A 16,314-nucleotide genomic window follows, 5' to 3' on the forward strand; every position below is an offset into this window, starting at 1 on the left:
TTCAATAGTCTAGACAAAATAAGTTTGATCAAGAATGCAATTGGTAAGCAACACCAAGATAGTTTTCTAATAAATAAATTGTGGAGGACAAAATCTTGTGTTTATGTGTACCAACATTCTTTGTGATATTAAGGAGTAATCATTGGGTAAGAATATTTTTATAGGTGATTTTTTTTTTATTAAGAGAAAATCAAATCTCTTGAATGCATCAAGAATTTCAAAGCCATGACTAAAAATAAAAATGAATGTTATCTCAAAATTCTGAAAATAGATATAGGAAGAATCCATTTCAAAAGATCTCTCTATATCTTTTAAAAATTATAACATCAAGAGAGAACTTACTTTAGCTTATACTCCTAAAACAATATTGTAGAAATAAATAATTGTCTTATATTAAAAATGGCACAAAGTATGTTGTAATAAAATATCACAATTTTTTTATAGGAAGAATTAGTAGCAACAATAATATATATCTTAAATCAAATCCTTGTAAAATTATTATTAATCATCACTTCAAAGAAAAACTTAAGTGGTCATTAGACTTTTAACAATCATTTCCATGTATTTAGTTTATGAACAGATGTACATATTCTCATCTAGAAGTTAAAAAACTTCGATGCAACTAAAGGGTATAATTTTTATGATTTTGAAACAAAGGAATGAATTACAAATTGGGTGTCGTTTTTTATGGAGGGATAGTATGACAATGACAAGGTGGTTTTTAGTAAAAATACTACAAATAATGGATGCAATAGATGACAATGTTCATCATTTTTCCACAAGATCAAGTTTTATTTCTTAAAGTTCAAGTTAGCCATGTTCTCCTAATGACACAAATTCATGTGACAATTCAAGTCCAATAGAAAGTCCAAGATCTTTAAGAAATAAAAATAGTTTGAGTAAGTTTTTTCACAAGAGTGTTAATATGAACCAGGCTATTCACTTTGTTTTCTTTAATCAAATTCAAATTGAGCCCTCTATGTATGAAGAATCTATAAGGAGAAAGTATGGTTTGATGTTAATAAAGAACGGATTAATATTCTAAATCAAGAGATGGAAGTAATTGAAAAAAATAATTAATAAGAATTAGTGTCAAATGGTTTTATTAGATGAAATATCAAGTTGATGGTTTGGTGAGACAACATAAGGGAAAGTTAGTTGCTAAGAGATTCATAGAAATACTTAGAATAGATATTTAGAAATCTTTTCTTTATTTGCAATATTTAATATCATTAAGAGAATGCTATTTGTTGTTGCATAATGCATATGTCTTATATTCAAATGGATGTAAAATTATCCTTAACTATCATAAAGATGAAGAAGTTTCTATAGAACAATACATAAGGTATGCAACTTTGGTCAAACAACAATTTGTTACAAATTGAAGAAATCTCTCTATGGGTTGAACTAAGCCTTCCATGTGTTGGTATACAAGAATTGGAAGTTATTTCATAAAGAAATGTTTCCACTAAACCCACTCAAAGACAATATTTTACATCAAACATGCTGATTTTTTTTTTACTATTTCTCTTTATGCTTTTGATCTTATTTATACATATATAATAGAAAAATGTTAATAGATAAATTTTAGGTAAAATTGAAATAAAAATTTTCTTGGATCTTATTTAATTGGGGCTTGTGCATTATTTTCTTAGTGTAAAAGTACAACAACAACTAGAAGTTATATAAATTTCTTATGCTAGTATGTAATAAATTTATTAAATAAATTAAGAATGATGATAGACATCATAGTTACAACTCCCTTAGCACTTGGTGAGTAGTTAATAAAGGAAGATGCACACTTGATGGTGGATGCAAAATTTTCAAATAAATTTTGTTAGAAGTCTCATGTGCCTCACTACAACCAATACTAGATATAATGAGCCCCATCTCTGACTTCATAAAAGATGCATGAGTCTCATTGGTGTGTTGCCAAATACTATTAAAGTATATTTGTAGCATAGAAATTTGTGACATCACTTGTTTTTTCATAAAAATATATTAACTAGTTGATTATATGGGTTGTGATTGGATTTATTGAGAAGATCATAGAAAATCAACATCTGCTTATATTTTCACACATGGATTTGCAATTATTTATTGAACTAGTAAAAAGAACATAATTGTGGCCATTTCTTTAGCTAAAGTATAATTATTTTTTTAATAGAAATTTATCAAGCCATGTGGATTAAAATGATTTTAGATAATTTACATCTACTACAAAAACACCTAATTATAATTTAGAACATGATGCAATAGTACCATTGCAATGACCAAGAACTCTATGTTTCATGTTATATAAAAAAAAATAGAGATATGAGATCTTTTCATTTGAGATTTGGTAAAAAATGGACAAATGGAATAGTAATTTTCTCCTGCATCTATACAAATAGCTAAAATTTTAACCAGAACTATCCCCAAAGATATTTTGGTAACTTCAAGATTTTTCATCAAGAATAAGAATGAATATGTTTATTGTTTTGATTAATAAAAGTGGGATAGGCCTGTACCATTACATAACCGCAAAGTGACACCAAGAGTACATGAGGGATGCGTAACTAGCAAAAAGACCCCCACAAAAACACAACAAAAACCTAGCAGGTGATAACTCAATGATGAACCACTAGTACCAAACCGGTACTGAGAAGTAGGGGGGGGGGGGGGGGGGGGTGAATTAGTACAAACACAAATATCGTCAAAAACTAGTTTGACAGCAAATACCCCAAATGACTGATAAACAGGAATACAAGTAAAATAGAGTGCAACCGGTAACATCTAGTATGGCTCAATCAGTCATGAACCGGTGACTCAATAAGCTTTCCTCTTAACTCAATACTATAGTATCATTATATCCTCATGCATAAACCAGTAAACTTTACCATCAGATCTTCACAACAATGAGTTCACTATGTTTTATAGACAGGCATAAAACATAGAACTTTCATGTGCTAAACAGATAAAACAAAGCATCACAAGACAGAAGCATTTCACATGACACACATAATTTTCACGTGGAAACCCAACTGGGGAAAACCACGGTGGGGATGAATACCCACAAACTGCTTTTTGAACTCTTTAGAAGTCCACTCTGTTAGGAGCCTTGTCCGGTTAAAGACATTATAATAGCTTCTCGTAAGAACCAATCCTGTTAAGGATCGCCCTGTTAAGGGATACCTAGTTCAGGGTTAAACTTGGTAGGGTCACCTTGTTAGATGATTTCAAGAACTCAATAGCTGAAAGGATCTCCTAAGCTTCTCTAGCTTCTCAGAACTCATTAGCCTTGAGTTACCCGGTTAAGGGATTTGAAACAAGCCGATTAAGACCACCCGATTTAAGGGATTTTGAATCAAGCCAGTTAAGGCTACCCTGTTAGGGGATTTTACAACTGTTGAAGTGGTTAGAGATCAACAGGTATTACAATGATCTGTTAACAACACTTAATGCTAATGCAGATCCGTTTAGGCTCCTCTTTTCCTTCTGCACATTCACTTTGCAGGTATCTCTTCTCTCCTTTGGTCTGGCAAGAATCACGTATCACTTTCCTTGGATACACACTCACAACTTTTGCCAACAACCTCAGAAAGAAACCCAAAATCGACCTTATAGGAGACATACAGGTCGGTAGCAAAAACCTTAAACCCAAAACCTATTAGGTTAAGCAATTCAAACGGTTCGATCCTGACCTTTGAATCATGTTGCATTAAATGCAACAATCTTGAATTGATCTCAAGACATTCTCCATCGTCCATTATCCACTGTTTTCATGGCGACTGATAACCCATCACGCGTTATCACCATTTGACAGACTTCGCACATTCCCGAGGTAGATAAGAATAGTCATCTTCATGCAAGATCCTTCACGCACACAGAGCTTACATGGCAACACAATCTGTCCTCCACCATACTGCTAACTCATCACACAAAGATCACCGATTGAGTCACACAGACTTGAGGTACTCCAACTGGAAACCCCGAAGTGGAAGCTGCCTACCAACTGATAGTCATATAGTGCTTCCATGTGTCAGTTCCCATAACTTCATATCAGTTCCCATAACTACATGTCGGTTCACCTTGAACAAATATGCCGCTTCACTCTAGCATATAAATCGGTTCACACATATGCCGGTTCCTCTCTCTTCACTTGTCACATGTGCCGGTTCACACAATGTCCCTTATTGACATCAATGACAACATACAATATCATTATGTCTTTATGTCGGTTCACATAAGGCTCATGCCAGTTCACATAATTCCAACAATCTCCCCCTTTGGCATTGATGGCAATATACAAAAGATATCTTCTCTGCTTCACATCTTCTTCCCATTTGCTGCAAATATCTGCTTCACTCCTTCTCCCCCTTTGACAACAATGCCAAAGTGGAGGTATAGTCATCACTGTTTCATCATGTTGCTCCCCGCTAAGGAGTAGCATCCTTCAACACACCAATCAACCAAAACTTTGTCTTTCTAGTACCTGACTGATGTGGAACAATCACTTTTAGTTCACCTCCTGAAGGGGCAATACCCCTAATTCACGTCTCAAATGCACAAATGTTGTCTTTGGGAGAGGCTTGGTGAATATGTCTGCTAACTGCTCCTTACTAGACACATGCTCCAGAGCAATCTCTTTATTCTAAACCTTTTCCCTCAAGAAATGATACTTAAGCTCAAAATGCTTGGTTCTAGAATGTAAAACCGGATTCTTTGATATATTGATAGCACTTGTGTTATCACAGAATATACTTACCGGTTCAGATACAGGGATCTTGAAGCCTTCCAGTACATGCTTCATCCAGATTGTCTGAGTGCAGTTCATGAAAGCTCCAACATACTCCACTTCTGCTGTAGAATGAGAGATGCAACTCTGCTTTTTACTCATCCATGAGACCAGTCTATTGCCAAGAAAGAATGCACCACCGGTTGTGCTCTTCCAGTCATCCACATTATCGACCCAATCAGCATCTGTGAATACTTTCAAATTGAAATTATTGTTGTATGGGTACCACAATCCATAGTCAATTGTTCCCTTCAGATACCTAAGAATCTTCTTGACTACACTCAAGTGAGAGTCAGTATTCCTTCTCATCAACCAGTGTGGAATCATCCTCCTTTGTCAATTTGCAACCGGTCACCATCGGTGTACCAACCAGTTTGCTATCTTCCATTCCAAAAGTCTTCAACACCTCTTTGACATATTTGGACTGAGTGATGAAGATTCCATCTTTCATCTGCTGGATTTGCAGTCCAATGAAGAACTTAATCTCCCCTATGAGTGGCATTTCAAACTCTTTCTTCATCTCATCAGCAAACTCATGACTCATCTTGTCATCTCCACCAAAGATGATGTCATCAACAAAAACTTCACAGATCAGAATCTGATCTCCTTCAGACTTCAAGTAGATATTGCTATCTTCACTTGTTCTCTCAAATCCAATCTTCACAAGACGCGAATGTAGGCACTCATACCATGCCCTAGGTGCTTGCTTTAGACCATATAATTCTTTATGTAGCCTACATACCATGTCACTATCTTCAGATAGGGTAAACCCATCTAGTTGCTCAATATACACCTCCTCTTCAAGTACACCATTTAGGAATGAAGATTTTACATCCATTTGATATACCTTGAATCTCTTAAAAGCTGCATATGCAAGAAGCATACAAACTCCTTCCAATCTGGCTACAGGAGCAAAGGTTTCCCCATAGTCTTCACCTTCTTCTTGAGCATATCCTTTGCATACCAGTCTGGCTTTATTCCTAATCACTATGCCATCCTCATTCAACTTATTTCTGAACACCCATTTGGTGCCAATGACATTTTTATGCTCTGGTCTGGGTACCAAGGACCATGTACCATTTTTCTCTATCTGGTCAAGTTCTTCTCCCATTGCCTTGATCCAGTCTTCATCTTTATGAGCCTCTTTGAATGACTTAGGCTCAAATTCAGAGATCATACATGATTTTTCTCTGATCTTTCTTCTGGTAAGGATTCCTGCATCCTTATCACCTATGATCTGCTTGGGATCATGATTCAACTTGACATACCGAGGAATGGTCTTAACTAGTTCTTCTTGCTTTTCTTCTTCATCCTCATCTTCATCAATATCAGTATTCGCCGGTTCAGGAACATTGTTACTAGTACTCGGTTGACTGACAACCGGTTCCCAGAAGGTTGCAACAGGTTCATTTACAACTTGCTCACTGCTGGTTTCCTCAGTCTTCTCCGAGGATTCATCAACTCTTACATTGATGCTTTCCATAATTCTCTGAGTCCTATTGTTGTAGCACTTGAAAGCTTTACTCTTGGTGGAATATCCTAGAAATATTCCCTCATCACATTTAGCTTCAAATTTGCCCTGATGTTCACTCCTCTTGATGTAACATTTGCTACCAAATACCTTAAAGTAGTTAACCATACGTGTCTTACCGATCCAATACTCATAAGGAGTTTTGTCCTTACCCTTTTTTATGAGTACCCGGTTCATAGTGTAGACTGCGGTGCTCACCGCTTCTCTCCAAAAGGTGTGTGCAACCTTGGATCAACATGGTTCTAGCTACTTCAACCACAGTTCAGTTATTCCTCTCTACTAGACCATTCTGCTATGGAGTCTGAGGGGCAGACAACTATCTCTTGATGCCAAATTCTTCACAATACTTGTTGAATTCACTAGAAGTGAATTCCCCTCCTTGATCAGTTCTGAGACATTTGATCCTTTTACCGCTTTCCTTCTCCACTAATTGTCTGAAAGCTTTGAATTTCCTAAAATCTTTAGACTTGTCTTTCAAGAATGTGACCCACATCATTCTTGAGTAGTCATCAGTGAGAATCATGAAGTACCTATCACCCTGCACACTTCTAGTTTTCATAGGACCATATAAATCAGTATGCACAAGATCAAGCAAGTTGTCAGCAGTGAAAGATTTACCTTTAAAGGTTGAGAAAGACATTTTCCCCAATTGACATTCTCTACACAATGTATTATCTGGTTTTCTCAACACCGGCAACCCTCTAACTGCCTTGATCTTACTAGCCTTCACAATTTTATCAAAGTTCACATGGCAGAATCTCCTATGCCATATCCAGCTATCATCAAGCTTAGCCATAAGACATGTACTTATATTTGCATTCAGATGAAATAGGTTACCTTTAGTCTGCATGTCGGTGGCTACCAATTTACCATCTTTACCTTTGATTCTGCAAACTCCATTCTTGAATTGCAGAGTGAGATCACTGTCATTTAGCTGGGCAACACTTAGAAGGTTGTGTCTAAGACCATCAACCCAATACACATTGTCAGCACTACTCTTTCCATTGAAAGAGATGGACCCTCTGCCTTTGACCATGCATGGTGCATCATTGCCAAAGTGAACCACACCACCATCATACTCCTCTAAGGATAGAAACTTGCTCTGGTCACCATTCATATGGTGAGAACAACCACTGTCAATGATCCATTCATTGGAATCATCAAACTGAGAGACAAGAGCCTTCTTGTCTGCCACATCTTCCTTTACAACAACAAACACAATGTCTTCATTCTCTTCATCTTCTGATTCCTCATCTATGACACCTTCATTAACTGCCACAAAACAATTTCTCCGGTTTCCTCCTTTGAATTTCTTGAACCTTTCCGGTTTATCCTTGTTGTCATGATTAGGACAGTTCATAGCAATATGTCCTATCCAGTTACAGGAGAAACATTTCAAAGGAAGCTTACCTTTGTATTTACTAGTCCCTTTTGGATATCTCCTGGCAAGAAGAGCTTCAAATTCCATCAGAAATACTTCATCCTTCATTTCTCTGTTCTGATTGGGTTCCCCTCTAGTGCTAGCCTCTTTTCCTTTTCTGGATGGTATAGTAGAAGCTTTAAAAGCTAATTCTGTCTTTTGAACACTACCATCAAAACTATTCAGCTCATAAGCTGTCAACTTGGCTATGATGGAGTCCAAGGACGCCTTAGACTTGTCTATTGATCTCAGCTCATGAATAGCAGCAACCCTTATTGCATAGACTGGCAACAGGGATCTCAGGACTTTACTTACCACAGTGTAATCTTCTATTTTGCCACCTGCACTCTTTATTTCTCCAACAACTGTTTTGATTCTTATTCCATACTGGTGAATGGTCTCTCCTTCAACTATCTGCATGTCTTCAAACTTTCCTCTCAAGCTCTCTTCCTTAGCCTGTTTTACATGCTCATCACCACCATAGATATTTTCAAGAGCATACCATACCTCTTTGGGATTTGCCTTGTCCTGAACATCAATAAACTCAATTTCAGATAGACTACTGATGAGAGCTTCCATGACTTGCCCATTTTCTTGTATCTCTCTCTTTTGGTCATCGGTGAGAGTACCGGTAGGAACAACATATACATTCTCAACATAACTCCAGTGCTGAACACCCATGCTTTTGATGAATATCTTCATCCTGTCTTTCCATATACCAAAATTTTCCCTGTTAAACTTTGGACCTTCCCTCTTCATCATTAGACTAGGATCTTTTCCTCAAGCGGTTAAGCTTACAACACAGAGGACCTGGAGTGCTTTGATACCAATTGATAACTCAATGATGAACCACTCGTACCAAACTGGTACTGAGAGGGGGGGGGTGAATCAGTACAAACACAAATATCATCAAAAACCAGTTTGACAGCAAATACCCCAAATGACTGATAAACAGGAATACAGGTAAAATAGAGTGCAACTGGTAACATCCAATATGGCTCAATCAGTCATGAACCGGTCACTCAATAAGCTTTCCTCTTACCTCAATACTACAGTATCATTTTATTCTCATGCATAAACTAGTAAACTTTACCATCAGATCTTCACAACAATGAGTTCACTATGTATTATAGACAGGCATAAAACATAGAACCTTCATGTGCTGAACAGATAAAACAAAGCATCACAAGACAGAAACATTTCACATGACACACATAATTTTCACATGGAAACCCAACTGGGAAAAACCACAGTGGGGATGAATACCCACAAGATGCTTTTTGAACTCTTTAGAAGTCTGCTCTGTTAGGAGCCTTGTCCAGTTAAGGACATTACAATAGGTTTTGGTAAGAACCGATCCTGTTAAGGATCACCCTGTTAACGGATACTCAGTTAAGGGTTAAACCCGATAGGGTCACCTTGTTAGAGGATTTCAAGAACTCAATAGCTGAAAGGATCTCCTAAGCTTCTCTAGCTTCTCAGAACTCATTAGCCTCGAGTTACCCGATTAAGGGATTTGAAACAAGCCGGTTAAGACCACCTGATTTAAGGGATTTTGAATCAAGCCAATTAAGGCTACCCTGTTAGGGGATTTTACAACTGTTGAAGTGGTTAGAGATCAATAGGTATTACAATGATCTGTTAACAGCACTTAATGCTAATGCAGATCTGTTTAGGCTCCTCTTTTCCTTCTGCACATTCACTTTGCAGGTATGTCTTCTCTCCTTTGGTCTGGCAAGAATCACATATCACTTTCCTTGGATACACACTCACAACTTTTGCCAACAACCTCAGAAAGAAACCCAACATCGACCTTATAGGAGACATACAGGTCGGTAGAAAAAACCCTACACCCTAAACCTGTTAGGTTAAGCAATTCAAATAGTTCGTTCCTGACCGTTGAATCATGTTGCATTAAATGCAACAATCTTGAATTGATCTCAAGACATTCTCCATCATCCATTATCCACCGTTTTCATGGCGGCTGATAACCCATCACGCGTTATCACCATTTGACAGACTTCACACATTCCCGAGGTAGATAGGAATAGTCATCTTTATGCAAGATCCTTCACGCACATAGAACTTACGTGGCAACACGATCTGTCCTCCATCATACTGCTAACTCATCACACAAAGATCATCGATTGAGTCACACAGACTTGAGGTACTCCAACCGAAAACCCCGAAGTGGAAGCTGCCTTCCAACCAGTAGTCATATAGTGCTTCCATGTGCCGGTTCCCATAACTTCATACGGGTTCCCATAACTACATGCCGGTTCACCTTGGACAAATATGTCGCTTCACTTTGGCATATAAACCAGTTCACACATATGCCGGTTCCTCTCTCTTCACTTGTCGCATGTGCCGGTTCACACAATGTCCCATATTGACATCAATGACAACATACAATATCATTATGTCTTCATGCCAGTTCACATAAGGCTCATGCTTGTTCACATAATGCCAACAATAGGGTGAATAGAGAACTAGCAACTAAACTTAAAAGCTAGTACACAAAAGAGAACCAAGACCACTAAAAAAAAACTACTTAGCACATACACAAAGTGATGGTCTACTGCCTAGGGTACCATTGTCCTACCAATTATGGAAAACTAAGAAATTTATCAAAAAAAGATACATTTTTATTTGATCCAACCCTAGAACCAAATGGGACCATCGCAGAGTCAAGGGTGGCCTTCACCATCGAAGTGATGGGGTAAAAGCTTGTGGCTAAGGAATCCATGCATCTTCTTTCTTTTGCTTTTCTCCTTTCCATCTTGTCATGGATAGCATGTATGTAGGCATTATGCTTTCTATCCACATCCCTGCAAGCACAATTAACCTCCTCAATTCAGTTTTTAAGGGCCTCCTGGGTTTTCTTAATCTCTTCCTACTTAAACTTACTCCTTGCATTCTTGATCCTGGAGTCCATGTCAGCAATCTTTCTATCTACCATTTTTCCACTACCCATAATTCCCATTAGATCATTGGTAATTGTCCACACTCTCTCCTCAGCCAACTCATTTGCCCAAGTGTTGGCCCTAGCCCCAGGCTCAAGCATTGCCTCTAGTCAATTGATCTTCTTGATGGGCACATTCATTTCCGCAAAGAGCCATTTTATCAACTCTTCTTGCCTTTGGAGGTCTTCATGTAGGTTCTTCACAATTTTTTATAGAGCCAAAGTAATACCCTAAAAGTTGGAGTGATCAAGCAAGGGAGGGTTTAGGGAGGAAGAGCTAGGGTTTCCTCCAATTTTAGACAGGGACTAGTTTGATCCTGAAGTATCTGAGGAGTTTAAATCCTCCAAGAATTGAGATTCATAGCCAGAATCATCAACAACCTCATTAATCACTTCCTATTGCATCTTAGACAAGACACCTGCATCCTAATCCATTTTGGTTGCAACAATATCCTTAAATTTGGCCCTTGTAGCAAGGTTTTTCCTAGAAAGCATTTTGGAGCTAGAGTGAGACATAATCTGTTCCCCTGTATTAGAGTGGGTAACAATAAGGTCGACAATCAAATTGGGATAATAGGTAGACCTAGCCACAATGGAATGGACTCCACCAGAGGAGAATAAAGCTAGGTAGAACCTTTTTTCATGTGGTCCTAGGTGAAGTACTTCATTAAGGGCAGAGCCACATCCTTCCAAATTTTATGGAGATCCTCCCTGTTTTAGCCACTTTGAAGCTTGGAAACTCCTTCACCCTATTGGAAAAATCAATCAAAGTTGTCCTTGTAATTCCCTTTGGGTTTTTTGGGAAAAGACACACCAACAAGGGCCAACCCTATCACTTTTCCAATAGTCTCCACCGAAACCACGAAAGTAACACTACCAATCTTCACATTCCCATTGCCCCAAGCATTAAAAAAACTAGAGGAGAGCTTGGGTTCATGGTCGATCATCCCTTCAACATAATTATCTAGGTTCCCCTTGATCATCTTGTCCCATAGCTCCTCATTATTCTTAAATTTGGAGCAATTGTGAAGTTCCATTTAAATAAAACCACCTTCCATGTTTGCAAAATAGAAAATTAGGTTGAGAAAGTGACAAGCTTGAGGAATACAGTGGCAGGAAGTACCATCAATAATTTTAAAATTCCACCAACTTAACTAGAAAGGAGTTGAAAGGGTGAGAAAGGCAAGTACAAAAGGCCAACTTTGGTATTATGCATCATTAACTAACGAGTCCTTTAAGATCATGGCACAAGCCTCCATTAGTATTCGTGCAAGTGGAGCCAAATTTTGAAATCATTAACATACGCACCCATCCCAGCAACTTGTCCACCACATAGTTGCCTTCATATCTCACATGGCAGAACTTGACGTGTTCTAGTAAGGGAAGGAGATCGTGATACTTGGTGATAAGAGTGTTAGCTTTCCAGACCGATTTAGCCACCTTTTTTAGCATCATAATGGTATTGCTCAACTCACCTTCAATAATTATATGTTTGAGCACCTTTTCCTTGGCCATGATCAGCCAGTGATAAACAACTACCACTTCAGCCATGCTTGAATTGTGAATTCCAAGGTTTGCCACATAGGCAAGGATGAAGTTTGCACATGAGTCTCTAATCACTCCACCCCCTCCTGCCCAACCTAGGTTGCCCCTAGATGACCCATCAAAATTCAACTTCAACCAACCAGTGTTGGGGGGTGTAGGGTATGGGGTAGCCATGAAGAAGTTTATTGTTTAATAAATAGATTTTGTTATTTTTAAAAATTCTACTCATGCTAATTATATGTAATATTTTTTTATACTTCACATTTTTATTACATTTACATTCCATTTTTCTATTACAATGAATACATGTAATATAAAAACTTTTTTTTTTTAGATAGCTACTAAAACAAATTATACATCTTTAACATATAATTTGCAATTAATAATTTATTTTCTTAACTTCACGATTTTATTTTTAACTACTTTTCATTGAGGGCCTTCATTAAGAAGCTAATATTCTCAATATCATTTTAATTTGATACACAACATAATATGGAGGAGGAAAGTACATACCAATTTTTTAAGATCCTCAGGACGCCACAGACGAGGAGGTTGGCTGAGCTCATTGGCCATTTCTCTTCCCAGGTCCCGCAAAAGATCATGCATTCTCAATACGGGCACAGGATCTTCTATTTCTTCAACCAGACACTTGTCTTTTAATGATTGTAGTCCATTTTGATCACTCCACCCTGACGCCTTCCACACTCTTATTGGTATACGCTTTAATTGATTAACAAAAAAGCATGCCACGTCCATGAAAATTTGTTTTTCCTCCCTTTCCAAAGCATCAAAGCTTATTTTGAGGCTTTTTCTAATATCTCGGTGCATTGTCTTACCAAGTTTATGAAGCTCTGACTTCCAATAGTTATCATCTCGGCCATGAACATGCCTCCCCAAAACTTTAAGAGAGAGAGGTAAGCCTCCACACACACCTAAGAAGTCGTCAACAAGATCCTCATATCCATCTGTTGGATAAGGTTGAGAGAAAGCATGCCAACTGAAAAGCTGCCTGGCATCATCTTTATCCATTCCTTTTAAATGATAACCTACCTTAATTCCCTCGGCTATAAGTATCCCTACATCTCTGGTTGTAATAATTACTAGACTATTGCTAGACCTTTTTAGCATATGGCTAATTGATAAAGCATCTAACTGTTCCACATGATCAATATCATCTAAAACACTTAGGAAACTCAAAGAAGGGCTTCTTTCTATAGAATTACAAAAACAGTTCGATCCTTCCTCTATACTTTGAAAGCTGATATCTTTTACATTGAAGAGATCTTTGAGGAGTCTCATTTGTAATTCAGCTAAATTGCATCTAGCTGCGGCTTCCCGGACATCAAATAGAAAACAAGCTCGATCATATTGCTGACGGTTTCGGTTAAACAACTCTTTTGCAAGAGTTGTTTTTCCCAGTCCACCCATTCCGAAGATTCCGATGAACTTAGCCTTCCCTTCCTCTTGTTTATTCATTCCACAGTGGATTTCAAAATCTTGTACAAGCTTGTCAAGTGCTACTGGGTATCTGGCAACTTGCAAAGGCTTTATCCTCTGTACTTCCCTTTGGACTGCTGATAGTATGCTTTCAAGGTCACCTACACTTTAAGATGAAAAGTTGAAATTCATAAGAACTAAAATATAGTCAGTAAATGCAACCATGTTCTATCTACAAAGGCAATGGCATTAAACAAAGCAGAACAGAAATAAAGAAGAATGGAAACAAACAAAACTTACTTCGAATCATTAATTTCGTAGCCTGTGGTAAATGAAATGGACTGGAGGGCTTCCTTCCACTGCTGAAGCTTGTCTAGGTGCCTGGACTTCTGTTGGTATCCAATGAATGTCTTAGCGTACGTTCCATTTTCTATGTGGCGCAGTGTGCAGGGTTCCACCCCATAAAAAACAGGAATAATCTTAGCTGGACTCTGCAGCATGAGAACCAGCTCCGCTATACACCAAGGGGACTCTGCATATCTTTTGGAAAAGATAGCTATGTGAACTACAGCTGAGCTGATGGCTGTCTCGATGCTAGAAGGAAAGGATCGTCCAAGTTCAAGCTCTTCCTTGTCAAGAAAAGCCGGTATTCCTAAGTTCTTAAGGGAAGTGTATAGGGGAAGAGCCAGATTTTCTTTGGAATCCGGGCCTCTGTGATTGATGAAGACATCATACAACGAATCATTGATTCAGAAGCTTTTCTCCGAATGCCCTCAGGTACAATTCCCGAGAAAGCATCTTTTAGTTTGGGCAATGAAGAAGACGACGCCATCGCTGTGCTCCGAAAATTCGCTGTTCTTTCTCACTATGTCCAAGCGGCCGACAGTCAGATTTACCCTCCCACTAACGTTGTCCGTTCCTTCCGACTTTAAATCCAACCCAATTTACAGTTCGTCCGAGTTCGTCATGTTCCTATTTTCTAAATACATTTTCTTTGTTCTTTCGTGGAAGGAATGAACCTGCCTGCAACAGGGCTGTTTTTTACTATATCTATGTGGATAAGGATTTTCAATTACAGTTCAAGGATGGAAAATACAAAATTATTAACATATCGGGATTGGAGATTGCAACCGGTACTCAAACTAAAGGTAACATCTTTCATTTGAACTCCGGTGAGAACACGTGTAATTGCACATATTGATGAGAGTTCGGCATGGCATACGAGGTTGTGTCATACAAATTTTGATTACATTGTAAAGATCAATTTAAGTAAGGCCATTAGAAATATACCTAAGATCATGAAGCCTTATAATCCGGTATGTAAGGAATGTCAAATGGGTAAGCAAGTCAAAAATTATTTTAAGAGTATACAAGACAAATATAATGATATTCTTGACCTTATTCATAGTGATTTGTGTGGTCCTGCTAGAACTAGAAGTTTTCAAGGTGATAGATATTTTATACTAATCATTAATTACTATTCTAGAATGTTGTGGGTTACTTTTCTAAGGGAGAAATATGAAACATTTGAAAAGTTTAAAATTTTTAAAGCTAAAGTTGAGACAGAGACAAGATTGAAGATTAAGTGCTTAAGGTCATATCAAGGTGGCGAATTCACATCTGGTGAATTTAACAGTTATTGTGAGAAGCATGGCATAAGGAGAAATTTGTCTGCACCCCACACCCCTCAACAGAATGGAGTTGTGGAAAGAAAAAACATAACCATCTTGGATGCGGCTAGAACTATGATAATGGAAGCTAAGTTGCCTCATATCTATTGAACAGAAGTTGTTAGCACGGTGGTATACACATTCAACAGAGTTCATATCAAAGGAGACATCGGTAAGACACCTTATGAATTATGGTTTGGTCATACACCTACAGTTAAGTATTTCAGAATCTTTGGTAGTAAATGCTATATCAAAAGAGATGATTCCATTGGAAGTTTGATCCTAGATGTGATGAAGGGATATTTCTTGGTTATTCTAATGAAAGCAAAGCATATCGATGTTATAACAAAAGATTGCAGAGAATTATGGAGAGTGTTAATGTCAAGGTGGATGAGAAGAACAAAGGTCAAATCAGAACTTATGAAAGAGAACTGGAAGTGGAAATGATCTTAACTCATCTAGTAGCACCTACACACGGAACAGATTGTTGAACTAGTTACTTTGACAACATCAGAAAATTAAAAAGTAACTGAAGATTAGAGCAAAGGAACAGAAAATTAGAAGCCTCCTAAGTATGTAAGGTTGAATCATTCAGAAGATTAGATTATTGGAGACAAGAACAAAGGAATGATGACAAGAAGAAGGTTGGAACCTGATGAGGTATGTTTAATTTCTCAAATTGAACCAACATCATCTATTGAAGCATGTAAAGATGAATGTTGGATGAAAGCTATGGAAGAGGAGTTAGATCATATAGAAAAGAATAACACATGGACATTAGTTCCCCGACCTAAAAATGAGAATGTTATTGGAACTAAATAGGTTTCTGGGAATAAACTGAATGAAGATGGACAAGTTGTGAGAAATTAGGCTAGATTGGTTTGAAAAGGATATTCTCAGAAGGAAGAAATTGATTATGATGAAAATTTTGCTCTGGTAGCTAGAATTGAAGCTGTGAGATTATTTCTTGCT

The 16,314-nt window shown here is 37.6% G+C and overlaps 1 protein-coding gene across 6 annotated transcripts in view; it reads right to left on the reverse strand.

The window, feature by feature from the left end:
• The window catches only part of LOC131064694 (disease resistance protein Roq1-like), a 63,459-nt gene that overhangs the window by 5,674 nt on the left and 41,471 nt on the right, over positions 1-16,314 (reverse strand). Inside the window, exons 1-2 of one of the 6 annotated variants that reach the window (XM_059209296.1) lie at positions 13,973-14,873; positions 12,749-13,838 (exon numbers count right to left, since the gene is read on the reverse strand). The exons of 2 other annotated variants lie outside the window; for them this stretch is intronic. In XM_059209296.1, coding sequence (XP_059065279.1) covers positions 12,749-13,838; positions 13,973-14,172 — 1,290 coding nt within the window. In that variant the 5' untranslated portion in view covers positions 14,173-14,873. Of the gene's footprint in view, positions 1-12,748; positions 13,839-13,972; positions 14,874-16,314 lie in introns of those variants that run through there. 3 more of the 6 variants (XM_059209295.1, XM_059209298.1, XM_059209297.1) reach the window with 3 other exon arrangements.

This window comes from Cryptomeria japonica, chromosome 7 (assembly GCF_030272615.1).
Source record: "Cryptomeria japonica chromosome 7, Sugi_1.0, whole genome shotgun sequence".
NCBI classification, from domain to species: Eukaryota; Viridiplantae; Streptophyta; class Pinopsida; order Cupressales; family Cupressaceae; genus Cryptomeria; species Cryptomeria japonica.